This window comes from Mesoplodon densirostris, chromosome 5, assembly GCF_025265405.1.
Source record: "Mesoplodon densirostris isolate mMesDen1 chromosome 5, mMesDen1 primary haplotype, whole genome shotgun sequence".
NCBI lineage: Eukaryota > Metazoa > Chordata > Mammalia > Artiodactyla > Ziphiidae > Mesoplodon > Mesoplodon densirostris.
Genome location: NC_082665.1, coordinates 136,868,372 through 136,890,451, shown reverse-complemented (window position 1 = coordinate 136,890,451; position 22,080 = coordinate 136,868,372). Strand labels below are relative to the sequence as shown.

The window sequence follows — 22,080 nt, the reverse complement described above, 5'->3', positions numbered from 1 at the left end:
GGGAGCCTCTGGTGTTCTCTGGTCAATTCATGCTCTATGCAAACTTTTCCCAGGCCCGGGGAGGGGAGAGTCATTAGACAGGTAAAGATAAGATGTCCCTTATAGGAACAGTAGCAAATGAGACACATTATTCGACAAGAATCTGTGCCTATCTGCTGTGTTAACCGGCACTGTGAAGGAAATTCAAGCACGGCAGAGACCCTGTGGCTTTATGTTAAGCCATGTTAATTGGCCTTAGTGAGCTTAAAAGACTAGCTCTGGAATGGAAGGAGAGTAAGAGGGTATGGTGGGGGTGGGAAGAAGACTGTTCTGTGTGGCAAGTTTGAAAGCATGCCAATAAATGATGAGGTATTAAAAGAAGAGAATGACCACTTCTGGGAATATATCCAAAGGAAATGAAAACACTGACTTGAAAAGGTATCTGTAGTCCCATGTTCACAGCAGCACTATTTACAGTATCCAAGACATGGAAACAGCCTAAGTGTTCATTAATGGACGAATGGATAAAGGTGTTGTGGAATATTATTCAGCCATTAAAAAATGAGGAAATCCTACCATTTGTGACAATATGGATGGACCTTGAAGAACTATGCTAAGTGAGATAAATCAGACAGAAAAAGACAAATACTGCATGATCTCACTTATATGTGGAATCTAGAAACAAAATCAAAACAAAACCAAACTCATAGAAAAAGAGATCGGACTTGTGATTACCAGAAACAGAGGATGGGGGATGGGGGAATGGAGGAAGGTGGCCAAAATATGCAAACCTCTAGTTATAAGATAAATAAGTACTAGGGTTGTAATGTACCACGTGATGCTATAGTTAACGCTGCTCTATTATACATAGGAAGGTTGTTAAGAGAGTAAATCATCAGAGTTCTCATCACAAAAAGAATTTTTTCCCTCTTTTCTTTCCTTTTTATTGTATCTATATGAAAAGATGGATGTCAGCTGAACCTATTGCAGTAATCATTTCACAATATATGTAAGTTGAAGCATCATGCTGTATGCCTTAAATTTGCACAGTGATAGATGTCAATTATTTTTCAATAAGCCTGGTGAAAAAGAAATAAAATAAGTGCTTAGGGTACTGAAAGAATCAAAGGATGATTTTGTGCCTCAAGAGTTTGGGGTGGGCTTCATACAGGAGTCCAGACTCTAAGGACTGTCCTTAGGTGGCTATGAGAAAATGAAGGGTCTGGGAATTTCATATTGGAAATAGGAGTGAGAGCTAACTGGGGCGAGGGATTAAGGAGAAAAAGTTGGATTGGTAGATGGCAATAGATTGTGAAGAGTGCAAATGTCAGGCTGAGGGGACCAAACACCCTTGGGAAGTCCATGTAGCGAAAAGATGATTTTTGAGGAAGTGTCTCAGCAAACTAACGCTGTCACTCTTTTTTTTTTTTTTTTTTTTTTTAATGTTGAGAGGGCCAAAGCATCCATGCCAGACCGTCTCAAAACAAGGGAAGGAACTAAGAAGGGAGACCAACAGGGAGAGAACTCTTCCTTTCCCTTTTACCCAAGCACTAGGGACACATTATGAATTTGTTTTGATTTTAAAATTTTTACGGTTAGATACAATTTTGAGTGCTTCAAAAGTTTTTCCTTTGTGGAAGCCAGTTGGAGGCTGTCACCTAGATACTGCAAGGGAAGAATTTAGGTTACATCTCCCAACCAGATTAGCGTGTCAGCACAAGGATCCCCAAAGTATAGTACCACCAGTGATCTACCCAGCCACACACCTACTCACCCACTCACACACCCAGTCACCCGTCCCACCAGCCAACAAACATTTTTTGAGCACCCACCATATGCCAGGTTCCATGCTGTGTACCTAAGTTGCAACAGTGAACAGCACTGTTCTCTCCAGTGTATTAGGGGCGGGGGAGATTAAACAAGAAAGGCAAAACTTTTCTAATTGTCATAGATGGGAGATGAGTACTTGCGGGTTCATTATGCCATTTCTTCTGCATTTTGGTATGTTTGATAATTTTCCTAACGAAGTTAGACAACTGTCCTGTTTCTCAAGCAAGGAAGCTAGATTTGACAGATACCTATATCTCAAGGGCAAATTCAGCCTTGAAGTTACACCCAAGGTATTAGTGGAAGAGAAGTCCTTGGGGGAGGGTGGTCAGGAAATGCCTCTTGGTGGAAGTAACTGTTCTCTAAAAGTACTTGCTCAGATTGAGTAAAGAATCCAAAAACTACGGGCCTGACTTGGCCTCAGCTGCTTTGGGAAGTGCTAATAGGTCAGAGTCAAGAGTTAAGAACTAGCCTATCACATTGCGATGGCTTATCTACCCCCCTGCCCCCCTTGCTTAAAGTCAGCAGAGGTAAGTAGATGGATAATCAGATTTAGCCAGCATCTCCTGGGCACCTACTATGTGCCTGGCGCTATACAAAGGCTTTGGGTTAGATTCTGCTAGCACCATCTTATGGAGGATGGAATAGGAGTCAGAGAGTTCCTCAAGGTATGGGGAACCTGACCCTATCAGGCAAGGGCAGTTCAGGAACCCACTCCTTCCAATTCCAAGTCGTGGAGAATAAATCAGAAACATGGGATCAGGCAGAGTTTGCTTCGCGACTTTGAGCAAGTCACCGGGCCTTCCTAAGCTGACTCGATTTCTCTATCTATAAAAAGGGTACAGTAAAACCTTGTAAGTTTTGTTTTGTTTTGTTTTTTTAAAGGACCAGAGACCTTTACTGTCAAGATCCTGGCATGAAGCGAGGGCTCCATAGATGGCAGCCATCATTCCTGGCCAAGCCCGGGCGCATCCTCCCGCGGGGTCCCTCGGGACAGACCGGGCCCGCCTCCGCGGCTCCGGTCTCGCAGGGCTCGCGGCAGGTGGCCCAGCATCTGGGTGCCCACGCCCCAAAGCGAGCGGGGAGCGCGGGAGGATTGGAGCACGGAGGTCTCCCCTGGAGGATTCTCCCCCGCCCCGCCCCCCTCCCCCACGCCCGGCGCAGGTGAGGTTTCCGGCTCAGGCCACGGGGACAGCGACCTTAACAGAGGTCGAGGCGGACAGCGCAGCCCGCGGCCGGGAGAGGGGTCCAGGGGGCGCCCCCTCCCTCGCCCAGATACACCACAGGGCCAGCCCCGGCGCCCGGGCCCGCGGGCTGCGCGCTCTGCAGCTGCGAAAACCCGGAGAGGCGGATCGGAGCGCGCTCGCAGCCAACTCCTCCGCGGTCCGGCCGCCGAGCTGGGCATGCTCAGTGCGGCCGCCGCGCCGCCGTCCGCCAACTCGGAAGCTTGCGCTCCCCGGCCTTGGGGGCGAGAACGCCGGCGGCGGCGAGCCGGCGTCACCCGCCGCCCCCAGACAGTGGCAAACTTCGCGGCGTCCCCGGAGCTCGCCCGGCCGAGACTGATACCTTACAAATCAGATCAAATCCAGTCGCCTCCCCTCGCCCCCCCATCCCAACCCGAATCGTGGAGGCTGCGGCCGCCAAAGTGCCGCCGCGGCTGGCGGCCCCTGACCACTAGCCGGGGACCAACAGGTAAACTGTTGGGGGCGGGGGGAGGTGGAAGGAGCGCGGCCGGGGGGGGTTGGAGGAGCCCGAGATGCCCGCGGGCTAGCTACCCCCGTCGGCACTCGCTGCCAACCCTCCTCACCACCCCCACTTCCCCAGCCCCTGGAGGGGCAGCAAAGGGTTAAACCGGCCCCGAGCCACCGTGAGCACGGCCCCCTCCACCCGCTGCGACCGCTAGCAGCGCGCCTCGGCGCCTGCCCGGAGCCGCCGAGGGGACCGGAGCCGCGGATGCGCCACCGGAGCCCGGCGGGCGTCTAGGAGGCACCGGCCGCTTCCCCACCGTCCGCATCCCTGTCTCCCCCATCCCCTCCAGGCCTGTCCCCCTCCTTCCCAACCGGGTCCGCGCCCAGGTGGCGGGGTCTGCGGGGCGCGTGGCGGCGGGGGAAGGGTCCCTGCTGTAGAAGAGGGGGCGGGGGCGGGCCGCTCCGCAGTCTCTTCCTCGGGTAGGCGGGCCACCCTCGCCTAGGGCAAGCACTCGAGCCACCTGCCTGGGGCGCCAAGAAAAGTTTTTTTCCCCCCGCCCCGTGCCCCTCCCCCACCCCATCCTGCGCCCAGCTGGGGTGGGTTTAGGTCCATTGGTGAAAAAAGTCACACGTTCCCATCAGCTGCTCCTCCCCCTGGGTACAGGGTGGTGGGGAACAGGAGGCAGGCGCCTCGGAGGACCCAGGCGGACCTCCAGCCCCTCCGTTGGCGGTGCGTCCCGGGGCTCCAGCGCAGCAGGGTGCCCGCCGAAGGCTGCCCCCATCAGTGCGTGTCTGCGTGCCGGGCAGCGGCAGCATCCAACCTGCTTTATTCCTGCCTGCAGCGCCACACGAGCGAGGAGGGGGAGAGGGAGTCTGTCTGCAAAGTGCTGCTCCCTGGTGCTCAGAGGCGGCTGCTCCAGCTCCAACTCTCATTCATTTCGCCGGTTAACATGAGAGATCATGGCCGCCTTCGGGCTTCTCAGCTATGAGCAGAGACCGCTGAAACGCCCCCGGCTCGGGCCGCCGGACGTCTACCCGCAGGACCCCAAGCAGAAGGAGGTAAGGGCGCCGGCGGCCTCCCCGGCAACCGGGGCCGCGCTCCGCAGCGCTGACCCGGGGCCAAGTTGGCCCAGCGGGCATCGCCGGCGCTGCGGGGGAAGGGTGGGCAGGGGGACTGGCGGCGGGGGCCGGGCTGGGGGGCTGGGGGACCCCCGGCGGTGGAGACCGAGCGGCTGTCAGTCCCCGCGCGCCACGGGGGCGCTCGCTCTCCGGTTGCCGGGTCGCTTCCCCGTTACCGGGCCTTGCACGGCGCAGCCGGGCGCTTCACCCGGTTCTTCCCTGCGGAAACCCTCCAGCTCCCTCTCCCCGGCTTTTGCCTGCTTTATTTTTCTCCCCGCCGCTTCGGTAAAGCCTCGTAAACTTTTTGAAAAATGTTGGAATGCAGTGCATCCGACACAGGTCTTGGGTTTTACGCCAGCCGAGCAGGGGCGGCTGTGGGTGGGGTGGCGGAAGACCTTTTCTGTTCAAATTTTCCAGTTTGGAGTGGAAGTCGTTTTTGTCCAGGTGATGAATTTAGCTCTTGCAACGTACTTCTGTCTCCCCTCTCCCCTTTAAAAATCAATATAAAAGGGAAACTGATTTTCATCCCTAGAGGCGATTGGCTTAATTGCTGGAGGCTGTTTTGTATATGTAAAGGCAGTCAGGTTACCTTGGAAGGGAATAGGTCCTGGGATTGCTTGTTTCTTTGAATGAAATTAATTGGAGGAACCTTGACTCTTGCACTAGATACACTCGCTTCGATGGCTGGAGTAACCGTGGCATTTTGAAGCCTTGTATATGTTTGTTAGTAGTTAACAAGTAATTATGTAACAACTCTCCAGTTGTAATGATCACCCCTGGCTACGCAATTTGCCCAGGGATTTGCTTTTTTTGTTGTTGTTGTTAAGATCACCTGCTACCCAGCTGTGCTTTCTGAGTTTGCCAGCTGCAGCCCACCCATCCACTGTTGTCTTCAGCTAAACATGAAGTGAGAGCACATTTCAAAACTTCTCTTTCTGGGAACCTAAAAACCTTCTATTAAAAGTTTACAGGCCTACTGACATCCCAGAAGGGGCTTTGTAAAGAAGGCCAGGAGGGTCCTTAAGACTTCCCTTTTGATGAATGTATCTATCTCAATCATAAAGGAAGAATGCTTGTTCTGGTTAAACTGTTTTGTTAATAATGTTTCTGAAAGATAAGGAGTGACGACTCCATTTAGAGGTTTAGCATATTAAACGTGTTCGAACATCCGTGGAGTAATTCACATCGAAGCTTGGAAGGTTTTACAGGTGGTTCTCAGCCGAGGCTTAATATGAGGTTAGGAGTTTGATGGGATTTTGCAGATTTCTTCCTACTCATTTCTCTCCCTGCTGCTGCCACCCAGAATAAAGTTAATTGTTACAGACGAAACAACAAACACGAACAACCAAGTGTAGAGAAAGTTAATAACTTAAACATTTGTGGCAGAAAATTCTTAAAGTTTTGGTGGGGACAGGGACATTGGGTGATCTTTATCATCTTGTAATCAATGTCTTTTGTCACGTCTTTCCAGAGGGCAGCACAATTGATAGCCTCTCCCCAGTTAAGGGATGGGGGCTTGGGATGCCTTGTGGGGTTATTTAACATTTATTCCTCAGGTCGACACTCATTCAGGGTTGGGGCCTCTATGATTCTGGAAAAAAATACTTTTGGATTTTAGGGTCTTTATGACATTTTATGGAACTCTAAAACTGGAAGTGACCTTAGAGCCTGCTTTTTGTAACTTCCTTTGGACAAAGTGAAACCGAGGCCCAGGAGAGCGTACCTGACTTAAGGTGTGTGGGGAATCGGCAGAGGAGTTGGATGACCAAAACAGCATCTTATGTCAAGACCAGTACTGTGCTAAGGATGATTAATGCTAAATTGTGTTGTCCTGGTATTATTCCCTTTCCCCAGAGGCAACCAACATTTTATCCCTCTGGAGCACAGTCAGAGTTATGTGTGGCTGTAGCCAGATTTGAATACAACATGGAACAGGTGTTGGCTGTTCTTGGGCGGTGCCGTGGTGAGCAGTGTTTCACAAGCTGCAGTTATTTATGCGTCGCCTCAAGATTTCTCCCCTATCCCTCTATCACCTGTACTTTTATTCTAATGTTTAACTTTTAGGAAACTTTTTCTGTTTCTTAGGCAGTAATACACAAGAAGTCATGGATTTGATGTGATATATATATATATATATATATATAAATTCATATCAAATCATGTATATATCTCATTTAAAATTTTTATTTATTTAATGTTACATACACACATATATGATTATTCATATTGAAACAAGACCATAAGTATTAAAACTTTAAAAAGTTCATCTAAAACCACTGGTGTATTCCATCAGAGAGACCTGTCCCACACTGTGGGAAATGCTGATTTAACCGAGGAAGTGTGAGCTTCCAAGTTAGGCAGACCTGGATTTGGATTCTGGTTCAGCCTCTTTGCATTTGTGTGGCCTTGGGCAAGCCGCATCACTTCTCATTTGTAAATTAGTATCATTGTGCTGTTTAGAAAAATTTGAGAACCCTGGTTCTAAATGCATTACATTTTTGTGAGGAAAAACCCTCCTCCTGGTAAAGCTATTCTTATTACTGGAGCTGCAGCTTTTACTGCTGTTAACCCGGGCTAATAGTGTTCTGGAAAATAGCTGCCTGGGGACAGGATGGGACCCTTGAATGAAGACCTCCTGCAGAGAAGTGGGGGTGGGGTGGGGGGGACTGGAAGCTTTAACCTGCTTGATCGATGGAGTCTATTCATTTGAGAGCTTGCTGTGCCTCAGCGCTCCGCAGGACTTTAGTATATCTTGTGTTATAATACTTTACCCTCTGTCCTCGAGCCTTGAAAATAGGGCACCAGAAAACTGTGAGTTCTCCTTGATTCCTCCTTCACCCTTACACCCCATAATACACCTGTCAGCGCATCTTGTCCCATCCATTTCCCCAATATATTTCCAGTCCATCCGCCGCTCCCCAGTTTCACCTCACCGCTCACCAGTTTCCACTTCCTTTCTGCTTCCGTCTGACTTTTCTCTGCCCCAGGGCTCTTACACGTGCCACTCTGCCTGCCTGGACCCCTGTCTGCCTTTCCACCCGCACCATTCCACCCTGCTCTCATCACCGAATCCTGTGGTTAGGAGGGTAGGTAGGCTCTGGAGCCAGCGTGCTTGGTTTTGAATCCTGGCTCTGCTGTTTACATATACTCCTTATTCTCCCTGTGCCTCAGTATCCCCTCCTGTAGAGTCGGGGTGAGACCACTACCTGCTCCTTAGGGCTGTTGGAAGACGATATGGATAGTAAACAGAAAACACTTAGACCAGAGTACGGCATGGATTCAACACGCAAATATTTGCTGTTTTAAACTACCGTCAGGCCTGCTTCTTCATCATTCAGGTCTCAGCCCAGCGGCCTCCTCAGAGGCCTTTCTAGTATAAGTAGATAATTTGTAATTATGTATTTATTTGCATGTTGCCCCCAGCCCCCCGTTAATGGGTCAGAAACGAGGGCAGGGATGAGAGCTGTTTAGGAACCCCTGAAGTAGCTGGCACCTAGTGCAGTTAGTTCCTAGGATGCTGAGGGCATGGATACTTGTAGGAATTTATAAATGAGAGTGGGAATGAATAAATAAAGAGAAATCTGGTGACTGAGGGGTGTTAGGGAAAGTCTAGGTGAAGGCAGAAATTATCCTTGCTGTCTACTTTGGAGGCTACAAGGCTGAAAGCAGAATTAAACTCTAGAAGTAGAAAGGAAGAGAAGTTTTACTTCCAGGGTAGAAGAGGCCTAAGTAGCTGAATAGTCAATGTTTTTAGGAAATCAAATTAGTTAGAAAAGTAGGTTGGGGCAACAGTGAGATTTCTAGGCATGAGGGGCCATAGAACCCCGCCAGTAGGGTCCAGAGGGGAGGATGGCTTGGTGTGCAGTGCAGAGGCTGCCCAAGGACAAGTAGAACGTGATTTGGGAGGGTATGGGGGTGGGGATGGCTGCATGGGGGTGGGGATGGCTGCATGCGGATAATGTGTCACTAGACACACCTGTAGGGCTTGTTAAAAACAGATGGCTGAGTTTTTCAGATTCAGTAGGGCTGAGGTGGGACCCCATAATTTGCATTTCTAACAAGATCCTGGTGATTTAATGCTGCTGGTCCAGGGCCCCACTTTGAGATACTAACCTAGAGAGAAGGTGGCATCCAATTCTGCAGGGGCTGGAGAGCTCTTCCCAACCCAGGCAGGGCAGGGTTAGACATCTCTGTGGCCGAAGTTGCAGTAGTTGGGTCTAGCAGCCAGCTCAGCCAGGGTACGGTGGGCTTTCCCCAGAAGTTGTTCCCTCTCTTAGATCTAAGGGAACGAGTCAAAAAGTCTCAGCCCCCCTCCAATGGCTTTCTGTGACACTTGGCATAAAACTCAAACTCCCTACTGAATTAGGCCTTCGAGGCCCCGCCCATCTGCCCCTTGGTCACTTCCACAACCACTGCCTGTAGCCAGACCACCTGGCTTTGCGGTCAGGCTCCATCACTTACTGCCTGTTTTTTTGGTTTTGTTTTTTGTTTTTTTTGCGGTACGCGGGCCTCTCACTGTTGTGGCCTCTCCCGTTGCGGAGCACAGGCTCCAGACGCGCAGGCTCAGTGGCCATGGCTCACGGGCCCAGCCGCTCCGCGGCATGTGGGATCTTCCTGGACCGGGGCACGAACCTGCGTCCCCTGCATCGGCAGGCGGACTCTCAACCACTGCGCCACCAAGGAAGCCCCCTACTGCCTGTTTTGACTCAGATATGACCTGTGGAATGGGGAGGTTCCTACTTATTTGTTCCTACTTCACGGCGTTGCTGGGAAGATAAAATGAGATTTGAATGGTGCCTGGCACGCAAATGGTGCTTAGTACAGGTCAGCTACTCTTAGTATAACCCCTCCCTTGTTAAATGATCCCGGGGCTTCCTTATACTTGTAACATCCGCAAGACCCTGTCCCTTGGAGATCTGGCCCCCTCCTGATTTGCTTAGCGGCCTCCTGGCTGTGTGGTGGGACCACCGGCCACCTCTCTCCTAGCAGGCCCAGCTCCTTAGTGTTCAGGTTCTTGTCCCTTGCTGCCCCGAGGTCATGTCTCCTGTCATTTACTTATAGAGACTAGCTGGCAAGGAGGCCTTTTTTGTAACCCATCTTCTCTTATCCTTGTTAGTTCATTATTTTGTGTTCATATGTTTTGTGGTGCTTGTCACTGTCAGAAAGTCCCTTATTAGGATCCTTATCCTCTCCTTGGTCTTCGTTCCACACTAGGATGTAAGCTGCAGGACAGCAGGGGCTTGTGTGTGGCGTCCACAGTTGTGAACTGCCTAGTGCCTGGGAAGAGACTGGGTGCTCAGTAAATAGTTCTCGAAGAAATGAATAAAATGCAGACAGAACTCTTAACGAGCAGTTATGAGTATTTATAACTCTTAACTGTCCCAATGCTTGTTTTATTTTGGTAACGCCTGTTTTCTTGTTAGCATCTAAAACCCTTAAAGCATTAAATGCTTGTTTTAGTGACAGCTGGGGAGGTTGGGGGGAGGGGCGGTGAAAATTTGTTTCTTAACCATCTCTGAGAGGGAGGATGTTGATGAAGTTGCCCGGGATGAGAGGACAGGTTGACCAGTTGCTTGGGGCACCAAAAGACAGAGATGAGTGAATTGAGATGAATTGGCTGGTCCCGGGGCCCCACCATAGACCTCCCTGAATAGCAGTGAATAGCAGTGTTTGGGAGGGGCCTCTGTGTATTTAACTTATTCCTCCTGAGACTCTTAGGCCAGAACCAGTGTAAAAAGCACTGGGTCAGAGGCCCTGCTTGTTCCACTGCTCACAGGAGTGTTGCCACAAAAACTTTGTGGCGGAGGAACTCAGGTGGCTGTCATTTCTCAGGGACTGCCAACACCTGCAGCAGCATTGTCAAAGATGCTCCTTAAAAATGCCGCCATAATGCGCCCGCCTCCACCCCAGACCTGCTGAGTCAGAATTTCTGGGAAGGAGGTTGAGGAATTTGCATTTTAAACACATTTTCTAGGTGGTTCCCAAACACATGAAGTTTTGAAAGCCACTGCTTTAGTTTGTGTCTTTACCTGTAGAGACCGTTGTGAGCCAGACCCCCCCTTATTCCTACCTGCTCCCCACTATTTGATGTGTTGGAGTCTTTAGACAAATACACTATTCAAAGTGTTAGTATAGTGCAAATGCATTTAGCTACTGTCCCCCCTGAAGTTCTGTTCTAATACCCATGGTTCCCAGCATAGGCTTGTTTTCTGTCAGCTGTACCTGGTTTATGGCAGACTAGAATTCCATGCCTTGGGCTTGAAATATCCACAGCTCCCTTCTGTGTCTCCTTTAATGAGGTTCTGAACCCCAGCTGTGAGGCTTCTTGACAGACTAGGCAGGAATTAGAGAAGGTAGAGGGATCCATAAGAAGAGTGAGCATGATTACAGGTTCCCTTCCCCAGTGTTCTCTGAGCAGTGATGAAAGGAGCTGGTGGACTAAGCCTGGAGAAGGGCTGACCTCACAGTCTGAGTGGGGAAGGCCAGGCAGGAGAGAAATCCAAGGGAAGTGTGGAGGGAGGCGCCTACCTCCTACACATTCCAGTCTGAGAAGGGAACATGGAAATGCTTGGACTTCTCATAGTTTTTAGAGGATTTCTGAAGTTGGGTGATGGCAACAAGGGAGTTCATGACACAGTCCTCTCTATTTCTCTGTTTTGGAAAATTTACATTCAAAAGAAGAGTGTTGGGCTTCCCTGGTGGCGCAGTGGTTGAGAGTCCACCTGCCGATGCAGGGGACACGGGTTCGTGCCCCGGTCCGGGAAGATCCCACATGCCGCGGAGCAGCCGGGCCCGTGGGCCATGGCCACTGAGCCTGCGCGTCCGGAGCCTGTGCTCCGCAGAGGGAGAGGGGAGGGGCCCCAACAGTGAGAGGCCCGCGTACCGCAAAAAAAAAAAAAAAAAAAAAAGAAGAGTGTCATTATGTTACCCAATAGCATGATTTCTACTTTAAAGATATATGTCTACGTAATCTGGAAGGATTATCACCCACATGTAGACAGTTGTTCTCTTTTGAGGATGGGTGTAGGGATGATTTTTATTTTCTTTCTTGTACTAATCTGTATTCTCCACTGTAACAATAAATGTGCACTACCAGTGTCATTGGAGGAAGTAACTTAATAATTATTAGGTAACTTTGATTGGGTTTACTGGAGTGCATCTTTGTTGTTGGTTCCAAGCCAAGTTAGAGCCCCTTTAGCTGAGAGGTTTAGGCAGAGGGATCTTGAGGGTGTAGGTATAGGCACTTGTGACCTGTCAAAGCTGTGATGAGGTTGGGTTAGGGCTGTTATGTCAGCATTCCAACCCTGCCACTTAAGCTGTGTGATTTGGGGTGCTGTGTCATTTTCCTCACCTATGAGCTGGAGAGAATAATACCTAGCCATCTAGAGTGTTTTGAATGGGGAAGGAGCATTGTAAACTTAATTTTTTACCAAATGTTGAGGTTTCAATTCAGTGGTAGCAGCTGATTATTAAAATTTCAGGAATTTTGTGAGCTGGTTAATATCATGCTGGTGACTTGAAATTTGGCATCAGGGGAGTAGTTACACCAAGGAAATTGGCAAATGCTACGCATTAGGGGTTTTTGTTTTGTTTTAGTCCTTTTGAAAGCTGGTTGTTAAGCATTTCCCCACACGGTGCTGGGTATGGTTGTATGTGCCAGATGCCTTGTTGGCTACTTTAGCATCATTCTTATCCCTGTTTCCCCTACTTGCTTCCCACCAAAAAAAAAAAAAAAATTTTTTTAAAGCCGGATCCCCACTTTCTTAGCCTCTCTTGCAGCTTGGGGTGAGCGTATAACTGAATTCTGGCTAAAGAGATTTAATAGAAATCTGCTTTGTGACTTTTTGGAGAAGAATATTTTTCCTTGCTGAAAAAAGTACAGGCAAGGGAGAGAGTGCCTTCTCTTAATGCCCTGATAGCTCCTTAGCTCCCTATCTTTGGAAAATTAATAAGAGGATATGATGGTTGGAGCTAGGCCACCTGTCTTGTTACCGTGAGGCAGGGAGCCTATGGATGAAGAGTGGAGGTGATTCAGTGGCTTTATGAAATTGTCAAGCTACTGAACTGACCGTGACCACCTCTCCCTGGATTTCTTGTTAAGTAAACCAGAGGTGTCCACATGGTTTAAACCATTGTTGGACCAGTTGTCAATTTCTGGTGTCTGAAAGCATTCTAAGGTTGTCATGGTACTTCCCAATTATATTTTGTCCCCCTCAAACCGTCACAGCATGAGCCTTTTTTCCCAGAGAATATACATTCCCAGAGCTCTCCTAGTCTCTGGCTTCATGAGTACAGCAAGAGACAAAGATCACCTGCATCTTGTCTGTCCGGTGCTTAATTCTGCAGAGTGCCTATCAGAAGCTGAGGGGATGTGGAGACGGCTCCTTTATTTGTTTCCATTTCTGGCAGAAAGAGTTTTGGTGGGAAGGGAGGGAGATCCCTATTGAGTTTTGTTTGGAGAGGGAGATTCTGTGGGTCTGTACCATTCTGGGGGGGAAACCAGATGTGTTTAGAGCTAGAAGGGAGCTTAGAGATAGGTGGCTCTCACTTTCCTCATTCAATACAAGTGGAAGTTGAGTCCCAGAGAGGTTAAAGTGACTCGTTAAGGCAGATCTTGGCCAAGCACTTGTGTGCCCTGATTTGTTCTTGCAGCTTTACTTGGCCTCCCCTCTGTACACAGCCTCCGCTTCTGGTAAACACCCTTGTGTTGCCCTGGCAATGAGAACTACTCTGCATTTTAGGGCACCCAGTGCCTCTGTGAGAGCTGGGGACTGTTCAGCTAGCCATTTATTTGATCTTCTCAGAGCTTGCCAGAACCTTGTGTGGTGTCTCCTGGGCAGAGGGAAGAATACTCTGGAAGCTCGGGCACTCTTGTCATCCTGTTTTTTGGTGGAAGGTTCTCAGCCCTGTCCATGGCCTCTGTTGCAGATAGCTCTGGCACTGGCCTTTGTGGGCTGTGTTGGGGATTGAGCCTGTCTAGTTTTCATTTTCTTGGTTGAGAGTCTCCTTTATTTATGGGTAGCTCTCTTGGAGATACAAACACACAAGCTGTACCAGTTGCCCACTTCCAGGGAGTGACACTTATACATGGCATTCTGTATACAAAGGGATCCCCCTTAGTTATGAAATGCTCGGGCATGAGAAGAGGAGAAAAATTTCAGCCCCTGGGTTTTATTTTCCATGTTCCGAAGGAAGCATGACTATATGTATGCATGCCAAACGGATTCTGTCATTCAGTCACTATTGAGGACAGGGCCTAAGACTTGTATTTCCTCCTCTGTCTCTGGCTTTGAGCACAGTGCCTGGACCAAACCTCGGACTCAAAACGTCTTTTACGAATGAAAGTGTAAACAAATGCTGAGTGCATTGGATATGGTCCTGGGCCCCCAAAGGTTTCAATACAGAGCCGCGGTTTTCATCTGGGGTGACCCCCTGTGGACACTGGCAGTGTGTGAAGACATTTTGGGTTGTTCCAGTTATGGGTGCATGTGTGTGCGTGCCTGCGTGCGTGTGTTAACTGCTACTGGCACCTGGTAGGCAGAAGTCAGGGGACATCACTAACACCCTCCAGTACTTCAGACAGTCCTCACAACAAAGGCTTATCTGGACTCAAACGTCAGTGGTTCCCAGGTTGAGAAACCCTGGTCTGGAGGGAGTGACAGGCCCGTAAATACGGGATACAGTGTTTCACGTGTTATTCGATGGGAATGTACAAAGTGCTGTGGAGACAAGCGGCAGTGATCCGCTTTTTGACAGGACCTGGTAGAGGAGGAGATTTTGAGCCTTGGACTTGGAGGGTGCGTAGCCGTGGCGGGGGCTGAGGGTGTGGTGTGAAGCGCCACAGGCCAGGAGGAACGTGGGCTGTGCTGTGAGCCTGAGGTGAGGTGTGGTGTGGGGCGTGCAGGGGGCACCCGGGTCAGAGTGGGAGGGAGAGGTCAAGTTATGGGGTCCTTTGTGTGCTGTGTGGAGGCCACGAGGTGGCCGTTCAAGGGTGTTACGGGAGTGAGATTTAAGATGACTAAGGGTCTCAGTTTGAAGGGACGGTGCTTCTGGGGGTCACACTGAGGCAGAAAGACTGACGAGCTCGGTGGTCCCTCACGTTCCAGGCCTGGGGGTGGGGGGGTGGATTAGGTTTTCGTGGCTGCCACAACAAGGTACCACAAATCAGGTGGCCTAGAACGATGGAAATGTATTCTCTCGCAGCTCTGGAGGCCGGCTGTCTGAAGGGAGCATCGGTGGCCTTATACTCCTCTGAGCTCCAGGGGAGAGCGTTTCCTTTCTGTACCCAGCCTCCGGTGGCTCCGGGCATCCCTTGGCCTCTTTGTGACCACATATGTCTCACTTCCGCCTCCGTCTTCACATGGCCTTCTCTGTGTGTCTGTTCTTCTCTGGGTGTGCCTGATAAGGACACTTGTTATTGGATTTAGGGCCCACTTGGATAACACAGGATGATCTCATCTCAAGATCTTTAACTTAATTACATCTGCAAAGACACTTTTTCCTTTTTTTTTTTTTCCAATTTTTTTTTGGAGTATATTTGCTTTAAAGTGTTGTGTTAGTTTCTGCTGTACAGCAAAGTGCATCAGCTATACGTATACGTCAATCCCCCCTTTGTTGGATTTCCTTCCCGTTTAGGTCACCACAGAGCAGAGAGTAGAGTTGCCTGTGCCATGCAGTAGGTTCTCGTTAGTTATTTACTTTATATTAAGGCATAGTAGTGTATATATAAAGACCCTTTTTCCGAATAAGTAACACTCACAGGTTCCAGGATTTGATTGGGATGTCTCTTGCGGGTCCTTTTGGCCTCGTGAGCTTGGGAAGAAAGAGTAGGAGAGAATTTAGGAGAAGGGTCGTTGGGGCGGCAGAACTGGCAAAATGGATGTGTTTGGTGAGAGGGCCGAACGCGTACAAGGCTCTACCCACGTTTTTAGCTCAGGCCGGTGGCTCCCAAACTTTCTGATCTTAGGACCCCTTTATAATAAACCTTATTTGGGATGCCATAGAGCTTTCATGTAAGTTATATCTCAGTATTTACCACATTAGAAATTAGACCTGAGAAATTTTAGAAATATGTATTAATTCATTTCAAAACAATAATAAACCAATTTCACGTTTCACATGTCTTTTACGAACAAGAACTATTTTTCCAAATCAAAAAGAAATGGTGGAAGGAGTGGCATTGTTTTACATTTCTGCAGAGCTGATCTCCTTAATGTCTGGATTCTCACGTCTAGTTCTCCATTTAGTCTATTGTCGTATGTTGTTTCGATGGAAGGATATGAAGAAAATTTGGTCTCACGGATATGTAGCTGGAAAGTTCTTGGGAACCTCAGAGGTCTTTGAAATGGAGAACACTGGCTTACACAGTTGGGTAGGTAGATGATTGATAGTGGTCCTCAAACTAACATGCCATAGGGAACGAAAGAACTTGTGAACTGTTTTTGTTTTTTTTTTTTTTCCAAGGGTGGGAAGGTAGGGGAGGGGAGTGGAGAGAATGAATTCATTTTTTTTTTTTTTTAATACTTTCAATTTGAGATGCCTCTGGGGAATCCAGGTTGACCTGTAGAGCAGTAGTACAGATCTGGATTTGGGTGTGATTTGTGCATGGCTGGTTGAAGTCATGGCTGCGATTACCTGTTGAGCGTGTGCAAAGAGAGGGAGGAGAAGGCAGACTCTAGACACTGGCAGCGGGACCTCCGAGGAGGGGAGTTGTTAGGGAGGCGGGCGTGGGGGTGATGAGTGGTCCAAAGGGAGAGCGGGCATCTCCATTGGCCTCCTCTTAGTTTGGCAGTTTCCCTCTTCAGGGCCTTTGCACGTGCGCTTCCTGCTGACTGGTTGCCTTCTCCTTGTCACTGCAGTGTGATGATTTGCTCCTTAGCACGCTTTGTGTTTTCTGTGCTCTGTCCTCCAACCAATGTAGGTTTCACGAAGCAAGGAGGATGTCCTTTCTCCCACCCACTGATAACCAGAGGCAGGGAGGGGGTCTGGGGTATGGTAGGGGTTAAAGAAAGATTTGTTGACTGGATCTGGTAACGGGGCAGTCATTGTTAGCAAGTGGTTCTCAGAAGCCCTGTACAGGGCACGGTGATGCCAGGAAGTATAAGACATGGTTCCTACCGTTGAGAAGCTTTGCGTGGAGAGATGACAGTCCTGTGTGGCACAGAGCCCTGAAGTCATCCAGTGCGGTGGTGGAAACCAGTGAGGGAGGGGTCATCTCTCTTGAGGATTAGAAAAGTCTTCAGAAATGTGGGTGTTTTTCAGATGACAAGGTCTTCTAGGCAGAGGGTGTGAGCAAAGGCACCGACATGGGAAACGGGACACAGTCTTTGGAGGAATTGCAAGTAGTTCAGTAAAGCAAGAGTGTATTGAATCCTCAACTTGAACATGTCTATAGATTTTGGGGACAGAGAGAGGAAGAGATTAAATCTGCTGGAGAGAGAGGGCTGTCTGCTGGAGCAAGGCTGACCCGGTCCAGGGACCAGGGGACTGAGGTCCCACTGGGAGTGACACCTTATATGTAGTGTTACGCATTGCTGCCTCTGAGAAGGGACGGGATGCAGGACGTATACAGGACTCCCTGTTTACCTTTAATTTTCTTCAAGCACTTCCAGAGTTAGTTTGAATGTGCAAAGCTTTTCCTCGGCAAGAATTAACTCAGCCTTCAACCCACATCCAACGTGCCACAGCTCAGCTACGCAAATGCCGCCTTGTTGTCAACTAAAATTTGGTGGAATTTGCTGCTTTCCTTTTCCAGCCATTTCATTCATGGATTAATCTATTGAGGTTGTTGAGATTAGGACCATTTTAAGGCATTGGCAGCAGGGAAGAACTAAGAAAAATGTATTTTGTCTGAAGTGTCATTGGAATTTTTTGCTAAGATGCTGGTTTACATAAAGGTATAGAGAGAGGCTTTATCAAAACTGTGTCCAAGGCAGTGCTAAATAATTTATATTTCTCCTGAGTTCTGTGAGGAAGGTTAATATTGACATTGCTTAGAGTTTTTTTTTTTTTTTTCCTTTCTTTCTTTTTTTAAAGCTCTACACAGTGCTGCTAGTAGACAGTATGGAAAGTATTTTTGGGGTCAGAGCTGTTTTCACTCTTTGGTCAATTTTAGACTAAATGTCAACTCCTTGGAGAAAAAATGATCGTGAACTGGAGACACCATTTACATTTCGACTACTCACATGAGATCTGCTTTTAAGTCATTATTAAGTAATCGAAATGTTTGCGAAGTTATACTTCCATTTACTTAGTACTTGATATGTGCCTCCCACAGCACTCAGCGATGTGGGTGTGCAGGAAAGAAATAGAAGTCGGCTTCTGTCCTCTCTAGAGCAGCGCTTCTCAAAATATCTATGGTGAAGGACAAGTTTCTTTAAAATTAATTTTCAATCTGTTGCAGACTGATATAAATGTATGATAAAAATGAATTACTAGAAAAATGAAATGCTGCTTGAATGTAGTGGCAATGTCAAGTTGCTATGAAAGTTTTCAAGCACTCACTCTCAATTTTTGCATATTATTCTTGAGGACCAGTTGCAGTTTCAGACCACACTCTGAGTAGCACAGCTCTAGAAATTAACATCTGGCTCACTGACGCACATAAAACAGTTTTAAAAATGACTCATGCATTGGTTTTTGTTTATTTTAAAACTGAGGAATAATGTATACATTCAGTATTGGGTATAAAGTGCCACGTTCCATCACGATAGACAGCCTTGATTGTGTTGGTTATTCTGAGTGCTTTACATGCTTGGTTTTATGCCAGCCTCACAAACACCTCTCAGGTGGGTACTCTTATCTCCTTTTTTACAGGTGAAGAAACTGAGGCACAGGAGAGCGGTCCCAGGGGTCACTTCACTTGCCCAAGGTCCTTTAGCTGCATAGTGATGGAGTTGGAATTGGACTCCTGAGCCCGTGCTGTAGCCATTCTGCTCTCTATATAGTGTGGCTAAAAATGCTGCGTGAGTTCAGAAAAGAGAGGGTTGGAATACTTGGAGGTCTCCCTGGAGGATGTAGGTGTGAGGGACAGGACCCGAGTGAGTCGGGGCAGGTTGTACCCTTTCTTTCCTAAGAAAGAGCTGAAGGTGGGATGAGCGAGGCATGGAGGGGAAAAGGCAGTGTCTCTGCAGATGGGGCTTGGAGTCCTGGAGTCCTGGCGGGTTGCGGTTGGGGGGTGGTGGTGACGAATTCACGAGGTCCCGCTGTCAGATTTATCCCACTAGCTCATGCCTAATAAATCCGGATGGGGAGAGAGTGGAGTCGGGGAGGCTGCGAGGGGGGCGGCTGTAGTAACCAAAGCACGAAGTAAACAGAGCCCGACAGATCTGGGCTTTAAATAGGACTGGAGAAGAGGACTGGCGGCCGGCGACAAAGTGGTCAAAGGCAATGAAGGAGAGGGGAGTGCGGAAAATGCTTCCATTTCCTGGACACCGTTCACCTGGGGTGGCAGTGGGTCCTGTTGCTTGAGCATCTCAGAGTGATACCTTTTTGTGCTCAGTCTTCAGAGATATGGCAGGTATCTAGAATGACCCGACGGCTAGATTGGAATGACTATTCGGACTCCCCTCCCCTCCCGCCCCTCCCCACTCACCTCACTCACCTGTGTGGCACGAACCGGTTGACTTGAAGGTCTGATGACTCAAAGGGCTTTTGGTTTATCGTCCCATGCTTTAAACCTCACCTTCAATACCTGTTGTTCAGCCCTCCACGGGCGGCTTTGGTGGCGGTGAACCGCCAGAACTGCTTGGAAGGTTGGCTAAGCTCCATGGAAGAGGTGGCAATGAGCAAGCCTCCCGAAAATAAAAAGGGTGGAGGCTGAGAGGCGTTAACAGGTTGACTTGGGGACTACGTTTTTCGGAGGTGGACGCACGGACATTTGCTTTCTTGGTTCAAAATTGTAGGTTTAGCCTCTCTGTTTCCGGGTAGACAAATGAACAACGTCACCACCACCACCAGCAGCAAAAAAGAGACCTTCCCAATCTCTCTTCCCCCCTCCCAGGCAGGAAGAAGGGTATTCTGCAGTTTTACTAGATTTTTCCGGCGCCCGTTCCATCCCTATCACCCAAGAAGCTTTCCTCGTTGTGAATTTGCAGTTCATTTGGTGGAAATCGCACAACACGCCTTCCTCCAGGCACGTGGTGTCAGGGATGCAGTTAGGCGTAGGGTGGAAGTGAACAGCAGGATCCAGGTAAGGGGCCCAGTGAGTCAGTCCACCGGACAGTTAACTTCAGAGGACAGAAACCACGGCTTGAGTTTGTTTTTTCTGCCCTCAGATCACCTAGCCCAGTGGGAGGCAGATTCAGCACTAAGTGAAAAGTATGATTTACAGGAAGAGCTTTTACATTCAGATGCGACGGCAGTCAGTGCACGCGTTGTGTGGGACGGTGACTTACCTGAGCAATGGGGGATCCAAAGAGAAAATGGTCTCCTGAGGCTGCCTTAAATCCAGCTCTGGGCAGAATCAACTCTGGACACCTGAAGTCCCCTCTCCTCCTTTCTGCGTATGCAAATCTAGAAGTTCAAGTGGTTTTCTCTGGCAGTTTTCCTACAATTTTCCCGAGAGCCACATCCAGGTGTTTGATATCAGAGGGTGACATGCATTTGAAGGTGATTTGAATGTGAATTAATAGGCTACAATTATTTAGATACGAGTGGAATAAATGCTTAGTATATTTGGAGGTAATTTGAATCAGAGTCTCTCCCACTTTCAGTGGAGGGGGAGGACCTGCCTGCCTCATGGTTAAGGATGAGGGAGGTTCTCACGGGGAGTCAGGCCCTCAGAGCCTCGTGTGTTCAGCACGTCCTCCTCGGTGGACATTCCCGTTCGCTTTGTGGAGCGTGGCTGAATCCCCGGACGCGTGGTGCGTGGTGTGGGCCTGGATGTGCTGCCTGGTGAAAAATCACAGTTATAATGACCGTGATAAGCATTTTTTTTTTCTTTTTGGCCACGGCGGGTGGCTTGTGGGATCTCAGTTCCCCGACCAGGGATTGAACACGGGCCCTTGGCAGTGAAAGTGCAGAGTCCTAACCACTGGACCACAAGGGAACTCCCATGAGCCCATTTTTAAAGCGCCGAGTGCCTCACATACGATTTCCTCTTATTCTTTACGACGGAAGGTAGGTGGATCTCCATTTCACAGGAGAGGAGGGAGCCAGGATTCTCGTTGAGGTTGATTGGAAGCATACTGATCTCCTCCAAGATCTCCCCATCTTGGAGAGCACATTGGGCCTCTTGGAGGCTTGATTCTCACATGGCCGCTTAACCATTTCACTGCCCCCCCCACTTCAGCCTCAGTTTCTCAGCCTGTAAATGGGCACCCATCCTGCCAGAGCCATTTGGCTTTTAGGAAGACGGGCGTGAATATGCTGCATAAAGGCCAGAGAGTAGTACTACCATAACCATGATTTTCTTTTCTTCTCTTTTGCCTGCTGCTCGGTACAGGTGTGCAAGATAGGACTTGCTGTTTTGTGTTGAGCTCATATCCTTTGGGGTTCGTCTGAGTCCCCACCGTTAGTGATTGATGGCCTGCAGGTGTGGTTTGGATGGGGGTGAATATTAATAGCCGTGTAGACAAGGGTGGATGTGTAAAGACCTGAGTTTCAGATGTGGCCTCGATGCAAATGTGGCCCTGATGTTAGAGATGTTGGTGGGGGTAGGGGAAATGCTAGGTGGCCTTTTAGGGGAGTCCTGCCTCCCCTGAGTCAGTCTGGCCCCTTCCCTTGGCTCTCTCTTCAGGAGGCTGGTGGCAGTGCCTTCTCTTACAAGCATTTTGGCTGCGTTGTGGAAACAGCCCACTACCCCGCCTTTTTTTTCTTTTTTTTCTAAACTTCTCAAACAGCTGTTAAGTGACCTGTCAATTAGAAGAGATCCAAACAGAAATCAGTCCCTGTTGTTGCGATGCAGGGCGCCGGGGTGTCCCCGTATACAGAGCCAAGTGATGCTGCTTTTCTCAGCCGTAGTAGACTCTGCGTTGTAGACCCTTGCTGCTGCCAAGTGGCCTGGATCCTGGTTTTAGAGGGTGGTCTTGCTTTGAGGGATAGGGCAGAGCTTCCCCTCTCCCCTCTCCTACATGGGTCTTTTACTTTCCTACGGCTGCCTAAACAAAATACCATAAATTGGGTGGCTTAACACAATGGAAATTCTCCCACAGTTCCGGAGGCATGGGCCACACCTCTAGAGGAGGATCCTTCCTTTCCTCGTCCAGCTTCCGGGAGCCCCAGGCTTTCCTTGGTTGGTGGCAGCATAATTCCAACCTCTGCCTCCGTCTTCCTTCTGTGTCTTTTCTTTGATAAGGACACTAGCCATGTGCTGTTGGATTAGGACCCACCCGATTTCAGCATGACCTTAACTTGATTATTGCTGCACAGACCCTATTTCCGAATAAGGTCACAGGTATAGGGGTTAGGACTTTGACCTATCTTTTCGGGGTACACAATTCAGTGCCTGCAGAGCTTGTCTCTAGAC

At 49.0% G+C, this 22,080-nt stretch overlaps 1 protein-coding gene across 2 annotated transcripts in view; it reads left to right on the top strand.

The window, feature by feature from the left end:
- Positions 1–4,441: 4,441 nt before the first annotated feature.
- MED12L (mediator complex subunit 12L) overlaps positions 4,442–22,080 on the top strand; it is a 318,889-nt gene continuing 301,250 nt past the window's right edge. For both annotated transcript variants that reach the window (XM_060100193.1, XM_060100192.1), the window contains exon 1: positions 4,442–4,553. In XM_060100193.1, the coding sequence (XP_059956176.1) occupies positions 4,455–4,553 (99 nt within the window). In that variant the 5' untranslated portion in view covers positions 4,442–4,454. The remainder of the gene's footprint in view (positions 4,554–22,080) is intronic.